General features: G+C 60.3%; 1 protein-coding gene across 4 annotated transcripts in view; it reads right to left on the reverse strand.

Annotated features, from left to right (window-relative positions):
* Nucleotides 1–1,332: 1,332 nt before the first annotated feature.
* Nucleotides 1,333–20,041, reverse strand: part of sipa1l3 (signal-induced proliferation-associated 1 like 3) — a 46,634-nt gene continuing 27,925 nt past the window's right edge. For all 4 annotated transcript variants that reach the window (XM_088911580.1, XM_088911581.1, XM_088911583.1 and 1 more), the window contains 14 exons: nt 18,458–19,034; nt 18,065–18,339; nt 12,746–12,982; nt 12,331–12,477; nt 11,654–11,775; nt 11,356–11,477; nt 8,985–9,385; nt 8,014–8,226; nt 7,442–7,607; nt 6,563–6,743; nt 5,988–6,134; nt 4,945–5,065; nt 4,373–4,454; nt 1,333–4,289 (listed from right to left, as the gene is read on the reverse strand). In XM_088911580.1, the coding sequence (XP_088767706.1) occupies nt 4,146–4,289; nt 4,373–4,454; nt 4,945–5,065; nt 5,988–6,134; nt 6,563–6,743; nt 7,442–7,607; nt 8,014–8,226; nt 8,985–9,385; nt 11,356–11,477; nt 11,654–11,775; nt 12,331–12,477; nt 12,746–12,982; nt 18,065–18,339; nt 18,458–19,034 (2,935 nt within the window). In that variant the 3' untranslated portion in view covers nt 1,333–4,145. The remainder of the gene's footprint in view (nt 4,290–4,372; nt 4,455–4,944; nt 5,066–5,987; nt 6,135–6,562; nt 6,744–7,441; nt 7,608–8,013; nt 8,227–8,984; nt 9,386–11,355; nt 11,478–11,653; nt 11,776–12,330; nt 12,478–12,745; nt 12,983–18,064; nt 18,340–18,457; nt 19,035–20,041) is intronic.

The raw sequence follows: 20,041 nt of genomic DNA on the forward strand, positions 1-20,041 counted from the left end.
TGACTGCCTGCGCCCCACCGGCAGAGTGTCTGCACACAGGGGCCACTTTCTACAACCCCCCCTCAGTTTGGGAACAGCGTCCAGAGCTGCTAATCGACGTTGAGGGACCCCTGGTACCCTTCAGCAGCCTGGCTGAGGCTGCAGTCCCCCCATACAAGCTGTAGGGCTGCAGAGGAGAGGCAGATGGGGGAGGACCTACCTGAGGTGAGAATGAGCGGTCTTTTATAAAAAAATAAAACAAAAACACACTCATCACACAAAGACCTTGCGGCTGGATTGGCTTCTGGCTCTTTGAGGTCTAGACTGGAACTCGGCTCAGGATCAGGGTGGCACTCTACAGCTGCTGTATCGCCTGGTGGGCTGATCTGCAGGGGCTGAATCTGGCCCACCCTGCACTAGTGCACCTCTGACGGTGGTGGTGTGGGTGGAGCACACCCCCAGCCAGACTGCAGTCTCCACACCGCTGCCCCAGCCGGGCTGCCGGGGAAACACCCCCAGCAGTGGGGCTGTTAGTTCATGCGCACGATGAGGCTTACCGAGCTGGCCATGAGAGAACAAGTGCAGAGCGAGCCCACTTTAGTCCAGTCCCTTCCAGCTCTCGCCCTCACCTGTCGGCAGGTAAGAAGCCAGCACGTGCAGCCTGTCTGGAAAAATCCCACCCGGATCCTAATCGGTCCCAGGCCTGGGTCTGCCCTTGGCCCAGAAGCTGGAGAGAAGCTTCTTTCGAGAAACCAGTCACCCCAGAGCTCCGACTCTCAGCTGCAGGGAGGAGAGGCGTCGCCCTCATGCCAGGCTGTACTCCAGCTGCTCTGGGCACCACCGCCTCCAGTCTGCTCCCCCTCCCTCTCACCATCCTCCACAACGCACCTCTTCCCCTGCAGAGCCTAGCACCCAAAATCTCCAGGTGCCGCCTCCCGCTCTCCCCATGTCCCACAGGCCCAGCATGAGCTCGGCGTTTGGCCAGGCTGGAGCCCCGACAGACTTCACCCCCTTCTCCCCCAATATGGGGGAACCGGCCCTGGCAGGCGGGCCTGGAGCTGGGAGGCGAGCCGGGACAAGTGGTGTACAGGTTCCCAGAAGCTGCCATCTTGACACAAGGCCCCACCGCCGGACCTGGGACCTCTTCCCCAAGCCAGCTCCTGCGAGAGACACGGCTTCCATCTCAAGACGCTGCGCAGGACGTCGGGAAATACTCCAGCTGTCCTTCCAGCTCCTCCGACGAGCGCGGCAGGACAGAGACGCGAGCGCCTGTCCCGCGTCTCTCCCGTACCACAGGCCGCTGCCAGACCGGAACACACGGGGGGGAAAATGACTCAGACTCTCCCCCTGCCCCAGTTTTTAGGAAACTTTTATTTTGTCCTCCTTGTACATGCCTGCAGAACGCAAAGAGTGAGCAATCGGAACAAACTCAATCGGCATACAGGCAGAATACAAAAAATTAAATAGACGTCTCACCTTCAAGAAAAATTTGCTGTGTGGTTTATATATATATATAAAACAAGGAAAATATCATTTACACAGTTCCATTTACACCTAATCGGAAACGTATTCTGCTCCCCGAGAGGCGGGACGACAGATCCGCGAGCTCGGCGCCGAGGACGACAGGCGACGCGCGGGCGAGATCCGAACACGACGCCTCTCGCGGCACGAACCGGGGAAAAAAAATAAATTAAACTCAGAAAACAAGAGAACCGACCCGTCGCCCTGCGCGTACCGCGAGTACAGTTAAAGTCGTCGAGCTGTAGTGTACAACCGAGCGCTGCCGGCGGGAGACGGCCCCTTCAGCTCCGGCCAGACAGAGCCAGGAACCTGCGGTCCCTCTCGGCCACGAGTCTTCCTCCTGTCCAACCGTGCTGGGGGACCTCCTCAGCTGGGTCCGCCCTGTCCGATGCCTCGCTCGCTGGGCAGGGGGATCCAGCATGGCGGCGAGGCCCCAGTGTCGCCACCTGCTGCACAAGGTCGGAATTGGCTTCAACTGCTTTTCCGAATCTCCCACCGTCGACCGCCTGGACTCTCTCTCCCGACACAACAGACCCTTTGAGTTCTCAGGGCTAAGACCGCCGAACGGCGACATTTTGTCTCTGAACCATTAACAGCCATCAACCTCTCGCCCGTCTCCCGCGCGACCTGCTTTTAAAAATGTACAAAAATACTTTAGCCCTCCAAAAATAGCTGTACGCACCCTATAAAAATAGTCATATGGCTTTCTCTTTCGTCGTCGTCTTTTGAATAAGCTTTTATAAAATTAGCAATTTGTCTATATTCACAACGGAGCTGAAACAGCACAGCGGCGAGCGCGCGTCTCGGGGAGAGAGGAAGCACGCAGAGGTCCGCCCGCCCGCTCGGAGGAGCTCCGATCCTGTTCCGCGCTCCCGCCCGCTCGGAGGAGCTCCGATCCAGTTCCGCGCTCCCGCCCGCTCGGAAGAGCTCCGATCCTGTTCCGCGCTCCCGCCCGCTCGGAAGAGCTCCGATCCTGTTCCGCGCTCCCGCCCGCTCGGAGGAGCTCCGATCCTGTTCCGCCCTCCCGCCCGCTCGGAGGAGCTCCGATCCTGTTCCGCGCTCCCGCCCGATCGGAGGAGCTCCGATCCTGTTCCGCCCTCCCGCCCGCTCGGAGGAGCTCCGATCCTGTTCCGCGCTCCCGCCCGATCGGAGCTCCTCCGATCCTGTTCCGCGCTCCCGCCCGATCGGAGGAGCTCCGATCCTGTTCCGCGCTCCCGCCCGCTCGGAGGAGCTCCGATCCTGTTCAGCGCTCCCGCCCGCTCGGAGGAGCTCCGATCCTGTTCCGCGCTCCCGCCCGCTCGGAGGAGCTCCGATCCTGTTCCGCGCTCCCGCCCGATCGGAGGAGCTCCGATCCTGTTCCGCGCTCCTGCCCACCCACCCGCTCGGAAGAGCTCCGATCCTGTTCCGCGCTCCTATCAGCCCGCTCAGCAGCAACAGAGCCGGGCAGAAGCCGAGCCCCTGTACCCTGTTTTAGAAGCTTCTGCCAGGAATAAAAAGGGGGGGACGGGGGGAAGGGCCTCAAGCACGGCACAGTCAGGGAGCTACGCCCTCTGTGACCGTGAGGCCACGTGCGTCGAATAGGAAAAGGAGGGAAGGACAGAGCAGCAGATTCTACCAACGTAGTGTTTCACCCCCGGAACCTGGAGCCCTCCGACAGCGACCCACTCGAGCCCAGCCACGCGGGCGGCGTGCTCACGACAACGGGGCCCCCAACTCCCCGGGCGTGGTCCTCGTCTCGCGACGTGTGCTGAGCGGTCCGGGAGAGAGCGACAGGCACAGTGGACGAGGCCCGGATCTCGACAGCGGAGCCGGTTGTTTTCCGGGGCGGGGGGTGTTCATTCTCTAACGCAGCCAGGAAAAGCGCACCTGGACGTGAGCACCCGGAACAGACACCTGGCTGGTGAAAGCCTCACTGCTCCAAACAGGCCGAGCTGGAGGCTGGCGCTCAGCGGGCTTGTTCTGGGGGTCTTCCGAACCTAGCTAGGCCCGGCCGCGCCCCCTGGCGCAACACAAAGGCCGACTGAAGTTCCGACTCTCCCAGCGGCATCCGAGCGGACAGCCCCGGGAAGAGTCGGATCTCACTCGACGTCCACACCGTTAGTGTTACTGTCGAGTAGGAACACGCCACCCGCCGCGCCTCAGATCAGATTGGATCGGGAGTCCACCGGGCCGGGCACCGACGCAAGGCGGAGTGAGATGTACAAAAATGAAGACCAACCCAAATCGTGGTAGAAAAGCAATTAAAAAAATAACCTCAGTAATTAGAATAAAAAAACAAATATAATAATTATAATAACAGCAACAACAACAATAATTAAAACTATTGAATTTTCAATTCGTTCCAGAGTTTTTAAGACTGACCCAATGTTACAGAGAAAAGTACCTGTTCTGCTCAAAGAAAGTGCTCCTGGCTCGGGGGGTCACCGGTGTGCCTGTAGTGAAAGGCGGCCCCCCCAGCCAGGTCAGCAAGGTCTCGACCGACAGAGAGGACTCGGGGGCTCCCTCTCCTTTGGCATTTTCAGGTCTCCCCCCCTCCCCCCCGAACCCAGTCCGTCCAGGAGCGTCAGGGGAGATTCCCCGAGTAGCTGCACTGAGTACGAGGGTCCCCCGGTTGTTTTGGGGTGGGGGAGACCCCCGTCCGCCCGCTATTTGCGCTCCGCCGATCGGCCGAACATCTGGCTGAACTTCTTGAGCTGCTCGCTGGCCGTCTGGGACTCCTCCTGCAGCCGCTGGTTGTTCTCCCTCAGGTTGGCCACCTCGACCAGCAGAGCCACCTTGTCCTGCTTCTCCTGGCGAGACAGGGAGGGAGGGGGGTTAATCCGGGCGACTCCGGGGGCCCGGGAGGGGATTGGGGCTCCAGTCTCCCCCTCACCTTTTCCAAGTCGCTGTTCAGCTGCCTCAGCATCACCTCCAGGTGATGGATCCTGCCCGACAGGTCGCTGGAGATGTCCTCGCTGAAAGCAAAGGCAGACGCCGTGTCAGGCCCGAGCTGGAACCGGCGCTGGGCCCGTAGCAAAGCTACACCTGTCTGAGCTACTACCGCCCTACTCCCCACCCCGCAACCTTCGCTCTTCTGATTCTGGGCTTCTGTCTGTCCCCCAAGCCCGTCTACACTCCAGGGTTGACGGGGTCTTCTCCTGCTGCGACCCAAAGCTCTGGAGCTTTATCCCCAGGGATATCAGAGAGTCACCTTCCCTAAACTCTTTCAAAATCTAGACTCAAAACCTTCTTCTTTACTTCTGTAAAGCACTTTGAGAAGCCACCTTTAAAGGCGCTATATAAAATAAAGTTTATTATTATTTCCACTAGGGGACACCAGAGGGCGCTGTTAAGTCTCTGGCTGTGCAAAGCTAGAAACAAACACCCCACGGACAGGCCCCCTGATCCACTGCTCAAGGCGGCCTCCTGCAAGCGATCCCTTCGGAGCTCGCCTGGCGGACGTACCCGATGGTGGGGGTGGTCCGGGGCGTCGGTGGGCCCTGGAAGTGCACCGGGCTGGGGTCCGGGCGCAGGTCCGGCAGCGCCACCGGCTCGTTGAGGGAGAAGAGCGACACGGCCTTCTGGACTGCAAGAGAAAGGAGGCGTGTCACCGGGTGGACACGGGCGCCAGTTCACACCGGCAGAAGGACCGGGCTGGGTTTCGGGTGCTGCCGGGCTGGGCCGTGACCCGACCGACAGCGAGAGTGATGGCGGGCCGTCCCGTCCGCTGACAGCACTCTACCTTCACGACAAGCCTGCTCTTCACAAACCGCCCTGCAGTCGACGGGCTCAGGCAGATGCACTCAAGGGACCTTCCTTCCCAAACCACTCCAGCGTTGCTGAAGGGCAGCTCGGACCCCAGCGCCTGGCCTGTGAGGACAGCTCAGTCCGCTGGGGTCCGGAGCAGAGTGTCTGTGGGGTCCCAGGAGCGTCAGGTCCCCAGGCTCATAGCAGGACATTGCCAGTTCTCAGACAGACCCCCCACTCTCCAAGTCCAGACTCTCACACAACCACACAACCACACACTGAAACACCAATCACATCCACAGGTGCACTCAGGGACTCCGTCAGCCCTGGCTTACAATGGTGACATAATGACATAATTATGTCGCTTTTTATGGTGACATAAAAACGCTACAGGTGATCTGGCCTGTTCTGGCATCAGTAGCTAATCAATCCGAGAATTTTGTCCAGCTGTCCCTTACAGAGGTCAGGGTATCGGCTCGGGCAACATGTTCCATCCTCCCGCTACCCTAAGAGTAAAAAATGCCTCCTGTTCTCAGTTTTAAATGCACTTGCGCTTTAAATGCGTCCTCTGCTTCGAGTTTAACTGTTGATGCTTTTTAGGATCAAATCAAGCCAGTTATCTCATCTGTTCATGGCCTAAGAGATTCAGTGTCAAAGCATATATGCACCAAACGCGAAACTCAAAACCCAGGTACTCTAAACCCAGACAGACAGAAGTAAAAGCACGAGCTATGGCAAGACTCGATCAATCGCACGCCTACCTTCATACGCTTTGGCTGCGTTGACCAGGCTGGACCACTCCAGCCCGCAGGCCGTGTCGGGGAGGGGCATCATGCCGGGGTCCAGCCGGCGCAGGGGGATCTTGTCCCGCGCCTCTGTCAGGGACAGCTCTGAGGCCGAGATGTTGGCTGCAGGAGAGGAGAGAGACCAGTCAGCATCGCCCCACGCTGCAGCGCGCACGTAGCTCTGCAGCGTCAGCGACTGTCTGCCAAGGACACCCCCTGCAGGTCCCGTCAGCTGCCCCCACTGGCTGAGCCACCTGCAGCCCTGGCATGAACCGGCCTCAGGCTGGCAGAAGGACCCTCCGAAAACACACCAGCCAAAGCACAGGAAGCCGTGAGGCAGGCAGCTGCAGCAGAGCCGCACGCCGCGCGGAACCCAGGACCGCCAGAGCGTGCTGCAAGCTTTCCCTGTGCAAAACACCAACCAAATGTGCAAAGGGTAAGTGAAGGACATGCAGGACTGGTCCAATCCAAATTCTCACAGAGGACAGGAGCTGCAGCAATCGAGTCCCTGAAAGCCCCCTGCCACAATCTGTCCCTTTGGGGACACTCACACTTCTTGTCCGGCAGGTGGCTGGCGGGCTGGTGGGTGCGGCGCAGGGGCAGGGTGCTGCTGAAGAGCAGGTCGTTGGGGGCCGTGGACTCATAGAGCTGAGAGCTGGCGTAGCTGGGGTCCCGGCGCCCACTGCAGATACTCTCGTCGGAGAAAGTGCGCTGGAGGCTCTTCCTGGGAGACTGAGGATTACAGACATACACAGTCAGGAGACTGAGGACACTGTCACTGTGAGGACATTCACATATACAATACTGTTACCAAACCTTGTGACAGCTTGTCTATGCTTCCACAGCACTGTACTACAGTACACTGCAATATTCACCTGCTCAAGAGGGCCAGGCTACCCTTAGGAGTGTTTGCATTAGACTTTTTACAGGCTGAAAGGCAGCGAAGCGACTTGAGGAAAAGAAAGAGATCACTAAGCTCAATCACCAGAGAGCGTGTGAGCAATGAGGAAGTGTGAGCGAGTGTCTGTGCAAGGGCGTGTGTGAGTGTACGCGAGTGTGGTGCGAGAGCTAGCAAGAGTGTGTGCGTGAGCGAGAGTGTGTGTGAGAGAGAGCAAGTGTGTAACTGCGTGAGTGTGAGCATGCGTGCCAGTGTGTGGCAATGAGTGTGTGTGAGAGCGAGCAAGCGTGTGAGTGTGCGTGAGCGTGAGCATGTTTGCCAATGAGCGAGAGTGTGAGTGTGCGAGTGTGTGAGCAAGTTTGTGAGTGCATGTGAGTGTGTGTGCGAGTGTGTGCATGTCAATGAGTGAGAGTGCGGGAGAGCGAGTGTGAGTGTGTGCATGAGCGCGCGGGCTTGTGTGTGTATGAGCGAGTGTGTGTGTGAGCGAGTGTGTGTGAGCGAGCGAGCGTGTGTGTGTGTGAGAGGCCCTCACCCCGTCCCTGTCCGTGGAGTCGGCACCCGGGTTGTCCATGATGATCAGTTTCTTCAGGTCGTCCTCGATGGTGGACTTGTGGGTCTTCCTCGGCGAGCGCAGGTCTCTCAGCGACGCCCGCAGCCTGGGCTGCCCAAACACGTTCTTGGAGTTCACGTCAATTTGCCTGGACCGCCGAGAAACACAGGAGAGCCGCCATGAAAACTGACCCCAGCCAGTCGGCCCCTGAGGCCACGCCGAGCACCCGAGTCTGCCTCACACCTCCGCCGAGACCCCGGCCGCAGTGACTCGGGGAGGAGGGGCAGAGGCCGGCTGGTGGAGACCCTTGACTTGACTCCTTCGCTGAACCGCGGGAGGCAGACAGCAGTGTCCAGTCCCCATTCCCGCAGCAGGGTGTCTCCTGGAGCCCCACAAGGGGAACTGCTCTGCCCTACTGCATGACCACGCAGGGGGTGACAGGGGTCCCCCAGTTCGGCCCCACCCTCTACTGACCGAGAGTTCAAAGACCCTGCCAGTGGGCCGACACGATGCAGGGGGGCGACAGGGAAGGAGCGGAGCTGCTGTGTGCTTACTTCTTGCTGTCTGCAGCGCAGGCGGTGGCTGGGGGATTCGTGGGGGGGCTGGTCTCCTCCGTCCTTTTCCAGCTGCTGGCCTGGCTCCTGCTCTTGGAGTACAGGGACTTGGGGGCAGAGGTGGAGAGCTGGTAGGCACCTGACTGGCCTGCTTTCGTCGGCCGGCCCATCTCGGCACCGGGTGGCTTGTATCCCTGCGGGGTGTAGCAGGACCTGCGAGACAACATTGGAGAGCAGTCAGCCAGAGGAAGGGCCGGACAAACAGCCCGGAGCCAGGCCCCAAGAGACACTAAGCCCTTCCCCAGCTAAGACCATCAGGAAAGTTATAAATGAGAGGAGCAATTCAGGGCATCTGACCCGGCTAGAATTTAGTAGCTGATTGAATCCAGTATCTCATCCAATTATTTCTTGAAAGAAGCCAGAGTATCGGCTTCAATGGTGTGGCTGGGCAGCTCGCTCCACACTCCCGCTACTCTTGGTGCAAGGAATTTCCTCCTTTTTCATTGTACTTCCATGCCGTTCCCCCTTGTGCCCTCTACTTTGTGTTTCACTGCTCATTTGAAAAACATCTGCTGCACAAACTGGGACTCTGGGCTCTGAACACTTGGATTAGGTCTCCACGTACTCTTCTGAGAACAAGACTAAAGAGATTCAGTTCCTGTGGTGTCAGCATAGGACATCCCCCTTAAGCCCAGGAATACTACTGGCTGCTCTTCTGGGGACATATTCCCGGCGCAGCAGGGTCTGTTCTCTGAGATGAACAAACTTGGACCCACTATGGGAAACGAGGCCTTACTCTCGGCGTTACGCCGTTTCAACACAACAGCCCTCGATTTCAGGTCTACACCGCCGTTCCTTCTGCCCACTCCTCTCCTCGCCCGGCCTTCCTGCTGTCCCTGCCGGGGCCCGAGGTCTTCGACGGGCCTGAGACCCCCCAGACACCTCTGGAAGCTCTGGAGCTCGGAGCTCACCTGGACTGGAAGGGGTCTCCGGGGGTGCTGGGCGGGGGGAAGGTCTTGGTGCGGTACCCCTTGGTCTGCACCCCCGAGGCGATGGCTGGAGAGGACTCCCTCCTGCGCTCCCCGGCGCGGCAAGCCAGCTCCTGCAGCCCGCTGTAGGTGGCGGAGCTGTGCAGAGCCTTCTGGGACACGCCAGGCACGGGGCGGCCCGGCTTCACGCCCGTGGAGTTGGGGCTGGGTGTGTAGAGCGTGGCAGCGTCGATGCCGCTGTCGCTAGAGCCCCCCTTGGCCAGGGGGTCCGGCTCCGCCTCGGCAGGGTCTCCCGGGTCGAACCAGCGCTCGTCGCTGTGGTTGCTGGAGGCGTTGCTGGACAGGGTGTTGCTGCTCGAGTGGCTGGAGTACTGCGCTTCGCCCTGCCAGAAAGAGAGAGAGAAACCCACTGGGTCAGAACCGGTCCCGCCTGCTGTATCGCACCTGCGGCATCGCCAGGGACAGGACTCCAGGTTTTAATAAACACTGAGCATAAAGTGGAGCATGCACAAACACAGCTGCAACCTGCAGCGATCGCTCGAATGCCTTTCATTATTCACTACCAAAATCACTAGAAACCAGGCGATATGGGCACTCCTCACTCGGTGGCTCGCTCTGCTGCTACATGATTCCCAGATCTTAGAATAATTAATAAATCCTCACACTTACATAGCTCTTTTCTGGACACTCCGCTCAAAGCGCTATACAGGACATGGGGATCCCCCCCACCACCACCAGTGTGCAGCCCCACCTGGATGATGCACCAGTATGCTCCCAACACACACCAGTTCTCAGTGGAGAGGAGAGCAGAGTGATGAAGCCAATTTGACCAGGACGCCGGGGTTACACCCCTACTCTTTTTGAGAAACGCCCTGGGATTTTTAATGACCACAGAGGTCAGGACCTCGGTTTTACATCTCATTTGAAGGACGGCGCCTTTCTACAGTGTAGTGTCTCCGTCACTATACTGAGGCATTAGGACCCACACAGACCGCAGGGTGAGAGCCTCCTGCTGGCCCCACTAACACCACTTCCAGCAGCAGCCTAAGCTCTCCCAGGAGTCTCCCCTCCAGGTACTGGCCAGGCTCACGCCTGCTGAGCTTCAGTGGGCTGCCAGCTGGGAGTGGCAGGGTGATATGGCTTATCTGGCTGCTCCTGACCCACAAACACCAGCATGTCGGCCTCAATATCCTGGCCAGACAGCCGGCGCCACAATGCTCCGTGAAGTTTCATTTTCAACATCAAATCCTCCCCTCCATTCAGCACCTAAGATCTCTTCTTCCTTTAACCTAAACTCCTCCGCCAAGCTTTGAAAAACTGCAACGATTCTGCTTGTTTTTCTTCCTTTTTGAGTGCTGACGGGGTTTCTGGGATTGCCGGACAAAGCCTGGCCCCGCGTGTCGCTGCGCTGAGCGACCGGCTGGGCCTCTGCCCGAACCTGCTGCCATGGGCTCCTGCAACACCAGCTCCCCGCGTGGAGGAGAGAAACACACGTCTGTTTTTCTAGCCCATGCGCACAAGAAATGACAAACAAGCTTCCCTTTACCACCTGCTCCCTTACGATTTGGAAATAAAAGTCAACATTCTGCAAGACCCGGTCTGCGCTCGCAGGTGAACAGACACCACAGCCAGCGCCGGCAGCTGGGGCGCTGGGCACAGGACTGCCTGCAGACTCAGACGAGCCACGAGCCGCTTCTTAAAAAAGAGTCATTTAGGAGAAAGCACAGCAGCAGAAGGCTCCCCACTCCGTTCCCTCCGTGCGGCTGACTCCGGCGTGAATCATCCAGCGTGCGTGCCGGCTCCGGGCGTGAAACACGCACCGCAAATTCCACGAGCGTGACTCACTGGGGAACTTATCGTGAATCACCGAGCAGATCAAAGCCAACCGCCGTGGGGAGCTGGAGCCTTTCCTCAGAGCTATGAAGCAGGAACACAAGATGCTCCACATGACCTTTTCCTGACTGAACTGGTTCTGTTCTTCACCCCTCTGCTCCTACTGTACTCAGCACTCCCATCTACTGTCTCCTCTCATTGTGCATATCTTGTGTATTTTTTACTGTTCTTGTTCTGTAAAGCGCTTTGAGAAGCCACCTTTAAAGGCGCTATATACAATAAAGTTTTTTATTATCATTTTCTGAGACACCAAACCCTCCCACCCTCCCATCACCAAACACAAGATTTCTTTTCCATCCATTCCACATGTAAACCCTGCTCCTGTCTCTTCCAGAGCTCCTGTCTCTTCCAGAGCTGTATTTACTGTGTGGCTGGCATGCAGAGTGGCTGGGACACAGTCTCGGGACAGACAGGGCTCCGCGGTGCGGTGTGGAGAGCAATAGGCCCCACGACCTCTGACCTTGGAATGCCTGTTGGGAGAATCCCTGCTGGGTGCGTCCTGCCGGCTGGGCCTCTTCACCACGACGCCCGCCCCGGGTGTGGCAGAGATCCGTGAGGAGGTGGGCACGTGCCACATCGGCTCTGCAAACACACACACACAAGCACATGGCCTCCGTTAGTCCTGGGGCCCAGGGGCGCCACCCGCACCGCAGACACCCACCTGAGCAGCACCCCGCTGTGCAGGCCTGAGAACGGATTCCCGTACCCTCAGAGTCTAGATCCCCACATCGGAAACCCAATCTGTTGGGAGACGGTACCTGTCTTGACCCTCTCCATGGTGCTCTCCTGGCTGGTGAAGCCGGACGAGGACTCCCCGCTTGAGGTCAGGTCCAGGGGCGCGTGCGGATCGTAGGCCAGTGGGCGCTGGGGGGGGCCGTACCTGTTCGCCAAACACACAAGGACAGTCACACGGAGCAGCAGGGGCAGGCGGTCAGCCCAGCCCTGCACAGCAAGCTACACCGCGCTGCGAGAGAGGGGCCCCGCAGACCCCTGGCGGTGCCCAACGACGCCTTGCCCAAACTGGAACCCGCTTCCAGGCACAGATCTCCGGGCCTCTGTTCCCGGGCTGGCGAAGCATGCAGAGGAGAACTCCGCTGCCCAGACTTGCCTGTTTGTCTCCCTCGACCAGGAAGACGAGCACGCCGATCCAGTCAAACGAGACCAACACCCCACACCTGCAGGAGCGGCTGGAAAGAGCGGCCCGTCAGGCGCCGGTCCAGGTTTTACCAGCTGCAGGCTTTTGTTTGTGGGGATTCAATTAATTAACCAGCTTCTTCCTCGGTGCAGTCTGAACGGGAGCTGGCAGCTGCTGAAGCCCGAAACGGAACAGGTGGCGCTGTGCAATGGGAGTCTGGCCTCCAACAGCGGAGTTTAGGCTGCCCTGGACACTGCCCCCCACCCCGATCCCAGTCCCCGGAGAGAGTGGCGGGCCCACCTGTCGGGGGAGGGCTTGTAGCGGCTGAAGGGCACCCCCAGGCCCGAGCCGGGGGTGGAGAAGCTGCCGGAGGAGTTGCGGTAGGGCAGTGCCCGCTCAGCCCCTCCTGGAGAGATGCTGTAGGGGTTCTCCGGGAAGCTCACCGGCCTGCGGGAGAGAGGGGGTCATTAGAGCGGCGCCCCTGTCTACTGAGGAGTGTCTGGCTTAGCCTTTGCTTTCCAAACCTTGAGAAACGTTTCACTGGCTTCAAAGCAAAACACTTAGTTCTACAGTCCTATAGAGCTCAGAGCGCAGAACTATTACAAAACGCGTCCCGAAAAGGGGCTTGTTTCTGCGCTGTGTAATAGCTCTGCCCCTGCAGCAGCAAATGAAAAGGCGAGCAGATCACAAGCCCCCCCCGGGACAGGACCCCTACCGCTTGCTGGGCACATGCTGCGGCTCTCTGTAGGGAACTGGCACCACCACCTTCTGGGAGCGGGACAGGGGCTGAAGGCCCGGAGACGCCCACCGCTGGCCCTGGGGGGCGCTGTGGGTTGGGGGGCTGTCCCACCTCCAGGTGGGGCTTCTGTAGGGTGCCCTGTAGCCGGCGGGCACGGGCTCCGGCTCCGGCTTCTGCTCCATGGTCTTCATTTCGTACTCCTCCGTGCAGCCCCTGCCAAGGGACACGGAGAGGTCAGCCCTCGGACCCGGGCTCAGCACGGGACAGGGCGGCACGCAGGCAGCTCGGGACCCGCCCGAGCTTCGCACACAGAGGAAGCAGAGCTCCCGTTCCCGAACGGAAGAGTCATCGCATCTCTCTCGACTTCATCTAGCACGAAACCCATTCGGGGTGGAAACTACAACTCAGGAGATTCTTGTAAAGCACTCTCCAGCGTTTTACCCCTGGCCAAGTACACACTTCGCCTCTCTCGCTCTTTCACATTCATGATGGCGATCCGTCCAACGCTGTCTGTTCCCTGGCACTCTCAGAGCTTATTCTCTTTCCCAAAGACATCGGTTTTGACCTCAGGAGTCTCTCGGAGGAGCAGGCAAGGAAACACAAACATCTGGGGGCTGGCAAGCTTGGCCCACCATGCGTCGGCCCTCCCTGCTGCCCCACTCCCCCCCCCCAAACACACACAGCACAGCAGGACGACTCCAAGACTCTGATCCACCAAAACAAACCGCGGAGCTACAAAGCCGAGTGGCAGAGTTAAGACAGCAATTTCACGCCCTAATTGAGCTAAATAATGATATCCGGAGGTCAGAACGCAGCGCTGCTGCCGCTGCCGAACGGCAGATGGCCTCGTTCTGCATCTCAAAGAGAGTAAAGCAGATTTTTCAAGGTGTCGGAGGGGCAAAGAGCACCCCGTCATTTTCAACATCTCTTCTGTTCGCGGGGAACACAGGAAACCGTAACCCTCTCACGCAAAGCGTTCCAGAGTCCTGTCTCTTTCACCCGCCTCACAGGACAACTGGATCCTGAACCGATGGAGCTGGACGTGACCTGGGACCCACCTGGTAATCAGCCCTACACTGTCACCCCCAGACTGCCTCGCCTCAGGCCGAAACCCGCATCAGATAACCCAGCACGCTGGGATTAGCGCTGGATAGGCCACTTTTACTGCTGCCCCAGGGCTGGCTTTGCTCAGACACCCAGGCAGAGGATGCTGACGGAGCCCTCTTTGAAAGGCGCAAAGCCCTGCGTGAGAGCAGAACAATGCGTGTCAGGCAGGCCAGCGCGCGGTTTGCTTTTTTTAGGGACAAAGGACGACGGGAACGAGCAGAGAGCCGTGCTGTCGCTGCAGATCAGCCTCCCGCCTTCGCTGGGGAGCAGCCGCGAGGAAATCTAGAGCGCCGTACGACAGCCCTCTGAAGGCTTAAAATATCATCCTGCTCCCACGGGCCAGCGGAGAAGCAGGGCAGTCAAGACTGCAGTATCAAGAACTGTGGGGGAGTGCGTTCAATTTCACAAAGCCCAATGGGAGCGAAGGTTATAAATCTCTGCTCTTGAAAAATTACGGTTAAGGACAACTGCACTCAGTTTGTTGCAGGGGGAGCTGTGTCTGAATAAAAACACACATGCTTAAACCGGTGGGCTTAGACTGGGGCAGAGGTCGCCTGGATCGAGCTCTGCTCTCCAGGACTCGACAGCAACCTCAGAGGCAATCCGGCAATGAGGGGGGAAGCCCACACGCATGTCCCCAGTCTCCCTCACTCACCCTCACAGCAGCGCTGGTGGAAAACGGGAGGTAAAAGGCGAAGACAAGAGGAGGTCACCGACATCGACCCCTCCCAATCCCATCCTGCCCCAGTGAATTAGCCTATCCCACACACCCCTGCCTCTCTGTCCAAAGAGGCGGCTCGGAAAGCAAAACTGCGACTTCCTCTTGCGTCCTTGTTTCCCAGCGGAGCTCCCCTGCGGCCGGTGTTAACAGTGCAGTAGGGTTCTCCGGCCTCCAGTCACACCAGCTCTGCAGCACAGACGGAAAGCAGGCAGCTTTCACCTCCTCCACCTCCTGCAGCCCGGTGCCCGCTCAGTTAAACCAGGCCCCTTTCAACATCAAACCACAGGGACCCAAAGACAGCGCGACAAGCTGAAACAATTTCTCGCGACGCATCTGTGAAAGAAAACAGCAACAGCTCCCACTTGTTTTAAAGTCCTCGCTAGGCAAAAGGCGCAGAGACCAGTAGTGGGAGCAAAGCTGGGGTCTATCAAAGGGGAACTGCAAGGCTATTTTCACATTCCAGGAACTAGAAAGACTCAGTGTTGATGGGTGCATTTCAAACCACAACAACAACAGTAACTTGTAAAACATCCAGTTTACATCATAAAATAGGCGAAATCTCCAGCTATACGCAGCGCCATACCTCAAGGACAGGTCTGCCACTTTACTGGGCTGCGGACTGAAAGAAACCCGGTCAGGTGGAGACACGGGTTTCTTTCGGGCCATCCGGAATGAAAAGAGCCGGGCTGAAAAAATGGTCCCGTGGCCCAGGACAGGCTGTCGGGCCGGAGAGGGGCTCCGCCAGGATTGAAGAGCGAAAGGTGACCAGTACTGTGCAGGACTGCCCGGTTCTGCCCAAAGCAGGGGCCTGGCCTTAAAGCGGTACTGTGCCAGGCTCGTTAACCGGGCTGCTGGACGGCTTTCCCTGCCGATCTGAAGACAGCCTGGGAAACGCCAGAGAGAGGGCTGCCTCCCTGCCCTCCTCCTCAAGATAAAAAGCAGTAAAACTCCAGCCTGAACCCCCTCCCGCTCAACAAGCACGGGGACAGCAGGGCACCACTGTCAATACTGAGCAAGCGGGCACACCCGCACCATCCCTCTACGCCTTCTCTACCGGCCCTGACCCCTGGCTGTGTTCACCACAGTCTGCAGTGGGGTGTCACTGGAACCCCGAGACCAGCCGAACCTCGGTCCCTCCTGCAAGCGCATCCCAGACCCTGCGGCTCGGAGAACAGCCAGCTCCAGCGGGAGCCCCTCCTGCGCTCGCCTGCCGAGCCCAAAGGGTTAAAAGCAGCCGACGCCAGGAAAACAAGCCGGCCCGGATCCTGAATTCAGAGATTCGAAGGCTGCTCTCCTCACACCCCGCAGCAGCGGGAGGCCCTGCGCGCACCGCGGAGAACATCACGCACAGACAGCGGGCGAGAGGAGACACAAACCTGCCGCTGACGAAGAGGAGAGAGGCGCTGCCCGCCCTCCGGCACAGCGCGCGGCTTTTATAGCAGCTGGGCACGGTCACGCAGGCTCCCCCCCCCCCCACGCCGCAAACCGATCCAGCGCGCAACGCTTCAGCCCCGCGCAGGCTGCACCGGGATCTGGGGACGCAGAAACACAGCTCAGGCAGGAGTGCTCCTGCTCTCCCCCCATTCCTCTGCCGGCAAACGTCAGAAGGAGACGCAGCTTTCTGTGCTAAGCAGCCAGGCGCACTCCCTCCTCCTCCTCCTTCTCCAGCTGGAGAGAGAGAGAGGGGGAGATCTGACAACCCACCCACAGAGCCCACACCTCGGAAGAGTTCAGACATGTCTCCGGTGAGGATAGCGCGGGGAGGCACAGAGCACAGCGGCCGGGGGTCCGCCACCCCCCCGCCAGCGGCCTCCCACCCCCGTCTCACACACAGCGAGCTCGCGGAAAGCAGGAGCGTCTCATTAATCTCTTCTTCATGGCTTCTTTTCTCCTCCCGGCCCGATCTCCGGCAATCTGCTCTGGCACACTTTCGCATCGCGAAAAAGAAAGAAAAAAAACAGGCAAGTGTCTAATTAAAAACCACTTCCCAACTGCTCAGCCTGCAATCACATGCTCGTGCTGGGAGCCTGTGTGTGTGTGTGTGTGTGTGTGTGTGTGTGTGTGTGAAAAAGTGCGAGAGTGTGTAAGATGATGAGTGAGTGTGAGAATGTGTGTGCAAGAGATCAGCTGTGAGATGGTGAGTGTTTGAGAGAATGAGTGTGAGTGTGTGTGCGTGGAAGAGTGTGTTAGATGATGAGTGTGAGAGTGAGTGTGTGAGAGAATGAGTGTGAGTGTGTGTGTGTTCTAGTGGGTGTGTGCGTGAATGAGTCGGCTCATGTCTGCTCGTTATTACCTACAGCCCTCTGAGACATGCTCCCAGCCCTCCCCTCCCCTCGGCTCATTCACCAGGAGCCCCTCGGCAGTGGAGACACAGTGTCTCAGCGGTTTCAGCTCATGGCTGCACCTGGAGCAGGTGGGAGCAGACAGATCCTGCAGCCTTGGGTCTGGCCTCAGCCCCTCCGAGCTCTGCGGAGACGTGTCTGACAGGGCAGAGGCGCAGCTCTCCCCAGTGACATGCTGATGTCCTGGGGACTGACTGGGACAGGTCCGCAGGCTCTCTGGACCTGACAGGTTGACGAGGCCCGGCTCGCACTGTGCTGGCGTCAGAACCTCTCAAGCTGCAGGCTCTTAGAAAGAATCGCACCCTTCACGTCAAATATCGGGCACGCACAGTCACAAACTTGGAATCATTCAGCAACCGGCAGGGGTATCGCAGCGGGCGAACCAGGAGTCTGCGCAAGTTTCCCACTGCCGAAGATCACTCTGTGGGCCACACGTCCACAGGACACAGTGGCTGGCCACAACAGGAGGAATCCCAGGCAATGCACGAGACAGATCGCTGCCTGCCCCAGCCCACAACATTTCCCCAGCACAGTCCTGCCGAACAGCCAGTCAAATTGATGGATCGTTCACACGCTGTCACCCGCTGTTAGCCCTCATCACACCCCAACAACGCTAGAAGAGGCAGACCACAGGACTAGTTCAACCCGAGAAGTGAAACAAGGGCACAGAGTCACAACTGAAAACGAAAAGAGAATCCCTTTAGGAAGAAGAAGAGGAAATGCTTCTTTACACAAAGAGAGTTGGGTGTCTGGACACAGGCCAACTTGCCTTGGTGGAGGCCCAAACTCAGGGCTCTTTTGAGAAACTGCTGGACAACCTTCTAGATTCACTCACACACTAAACCACCAACCAGGCCAGAGGAGCCAAGCAGCCTCCTCTTGTTCTTTCGGATCTTCTTGAAACGGGACGCTTCCCACTGAAGCTGTACTTCCTACTCGGAAAAACCCTGTCCGTTCTTCTAGCTGGAGACCGGCAAATACGGACACAGACATCCGCTCAGAAAAAATCAACAGCAGACCACAGGAGAGCCAGTCAGAGCGCAGGGGTGCCCCTGCGGATTTTAGGAAAACGCGCCCATTACGGGATGCTGCACGATCGAGCCTGTATAGGCAACGCAGACAAACCTGCGGGGGCCGCCCTCGTCGTAGGGAGGGATGATGACCACCTTGACCGTCACCGAGGTGCGCAGGAGGTCGATCATCTGGTCGTGGGACAGCGTCACCACGGCGACCTTGCAGATCTCCACCAGCCGGCTGCCCTGCCGCAGCCCGGCCTGCCAGGCGAAGCCGTACTCCTCCACCTCGGCCACCGTGCCGTCGAACTTGACGTGGAAGCCCAGCTGGCCCAGGCCGTTCCGGCGCAGGGTCATGTCCACCGTCTCGCAGCCCACGGTCAGCACCTGGGGGGGACGGGGTCGGGGCTGAGAAACGGGCAGCGCCGCGCGGTGGAGCGAGAGAGAGGAGTCGATCCAGGGGCCGGAAGCCCCTGCCGGCGGGGACTGGCGGGCCGCTCCTCACCTTGAGCCTCTGCACCACCTCGCGGATGTCCTGGGCGCGGTCCTCGGGCACCCGGACGGAGACGTGGTCCCCACGCCCGTAGAAGATCTTGAGGGCCAGCCGGTCGGGCGTCCAGCCGATGACGTCGGCGCAGAAGCAGTTGAAGACCACCTCCTTGGTGGCGCGGTCCACCAGCACCACGAACTCGTTGGAGACGGCCAGCACGCAGTCGATCTCGCCCGCCCGGCCGAAGTCCTGCGCGGCCGCCCGCCAGCCCACGGCCCCCGCGCTGCCCAGCTCCGCCCCCTCCCGTGCCCGCGCCCTCTCCCGCTTCTTGGAGGCCAGCGACATGAGGTTGAACTTGCCGGCCGAGTCGAGGGGCGTGCCGGTGACGCAGTTCTCCGCCAGGTCCTTCAGGTACTCCTGCCGCGTGCGGGTGGCCATGGTGTGGAACTTGTCCGACTTGTGCGCCGCGTTCTCCGCGTTGATCACCTTGGCCAGCAGGAAGTCGCGGAAGGCCTCCGAGTTGCGGAAGGTCACCCCGCACGGGATGGGGGGCCCGAAGGGGGGCACGTCCTTCATCCGCGTCACCGCCACGCTGCGGAGACAACGGGAGCCGTCAGCCACCTGGACCGGCGCGGGAGGAACCCCAGCCCCCCTCCCGCACCGCCCTGCCCGCCCGCGGTGACCCCCTCGCTCCCCGCCCTGCTCCCTGCCCTGCTCCCTGCCCTGCCCGCCCACGGCGACCCCCTCGCTCCCCGCCCTGCTCCCTGCCCTGCTCCCTGCCCTGCCCGCCCACGGCGACCCCCTCGCTCCCCGCCCTGCTCCCTGCCCTGCCCGCCCACGGCGACCCCCTCGCTCCCCACCCTGCTCCCCGCCCTGCTCCCTGCCCTGCTCCCTGCCCTGCTCCCTGCCCTGCCCGCCCACGGCGACCCCCTCGCTCCCCGCCCTGCTCCCCGCCCTGCTCGCCCACGGCGACCCCCTCGCTCCCCACCCTGCTCCCCGCCCTGCTCCCTGCCCTGCTCCCTGCCCTGCCCGCCCACGGCGACCCCCTCGCTCCCCACCCTGCTCCCCGCCCTGCTCCCTGCCCTGCCCGCCCACGGCGACCCCCTCGCTCCCCGCCCTGCTCCCTGCCCTGCCCGCCCACGGCGACCCCCTCGCTCCCCACCCTGCTCCCTGCCCTGCCCGCCCACGGCGACCCCCTCGCTCCCCACCCTGCTCCCCGCCCTGCTCCCTGCCCTGCTCCCTGCCCTGCTCCCTGCCCTGCCCGCCCACGGCGACCCCCTCGCTCCCCGCCCTGCTCCCCGCCCTGCTCGCCCACGGCGACCCCCTCGCTCCCCACCCTGCTCCCCGCCCTGCTCCCTGCCCTGCTCCCTGCCCTGCCCGCCCACGGCGACCCCCTCGCTCCCCACCCTGCTCCCCGCCCTGCTCCCTGCCCTGCCCGCCCACGGCGACCCCCTCGCTCCCCACCCTGCTCCCCGCCCTGCTCCCTGCCCTGCTCCCTGCCCTGCCCGCCCGCAGTGACCCCCTCGCTCCCTGCCCTGCCTGCCCGCGGTGACCCCCTCACACCCCGCCCTGCCCGCCCACGATGACCCCTGCTCCCTG

This window comes from Atractosteus spatula, chromosome 3 (assembly GCF_055471065.1).
Source record: "Atractosteus spatula isolate fAtrSpa1 chromosome 3, fAtrSpa1.hap1, whole genome shotgun sequence".
Lineage (NCBI taxonomy): Eukaryota > Metazoa > Chordata > Actinopteri > Semionotiformes > Lepisosteidae > Atractosteus > Atractosteus spatula.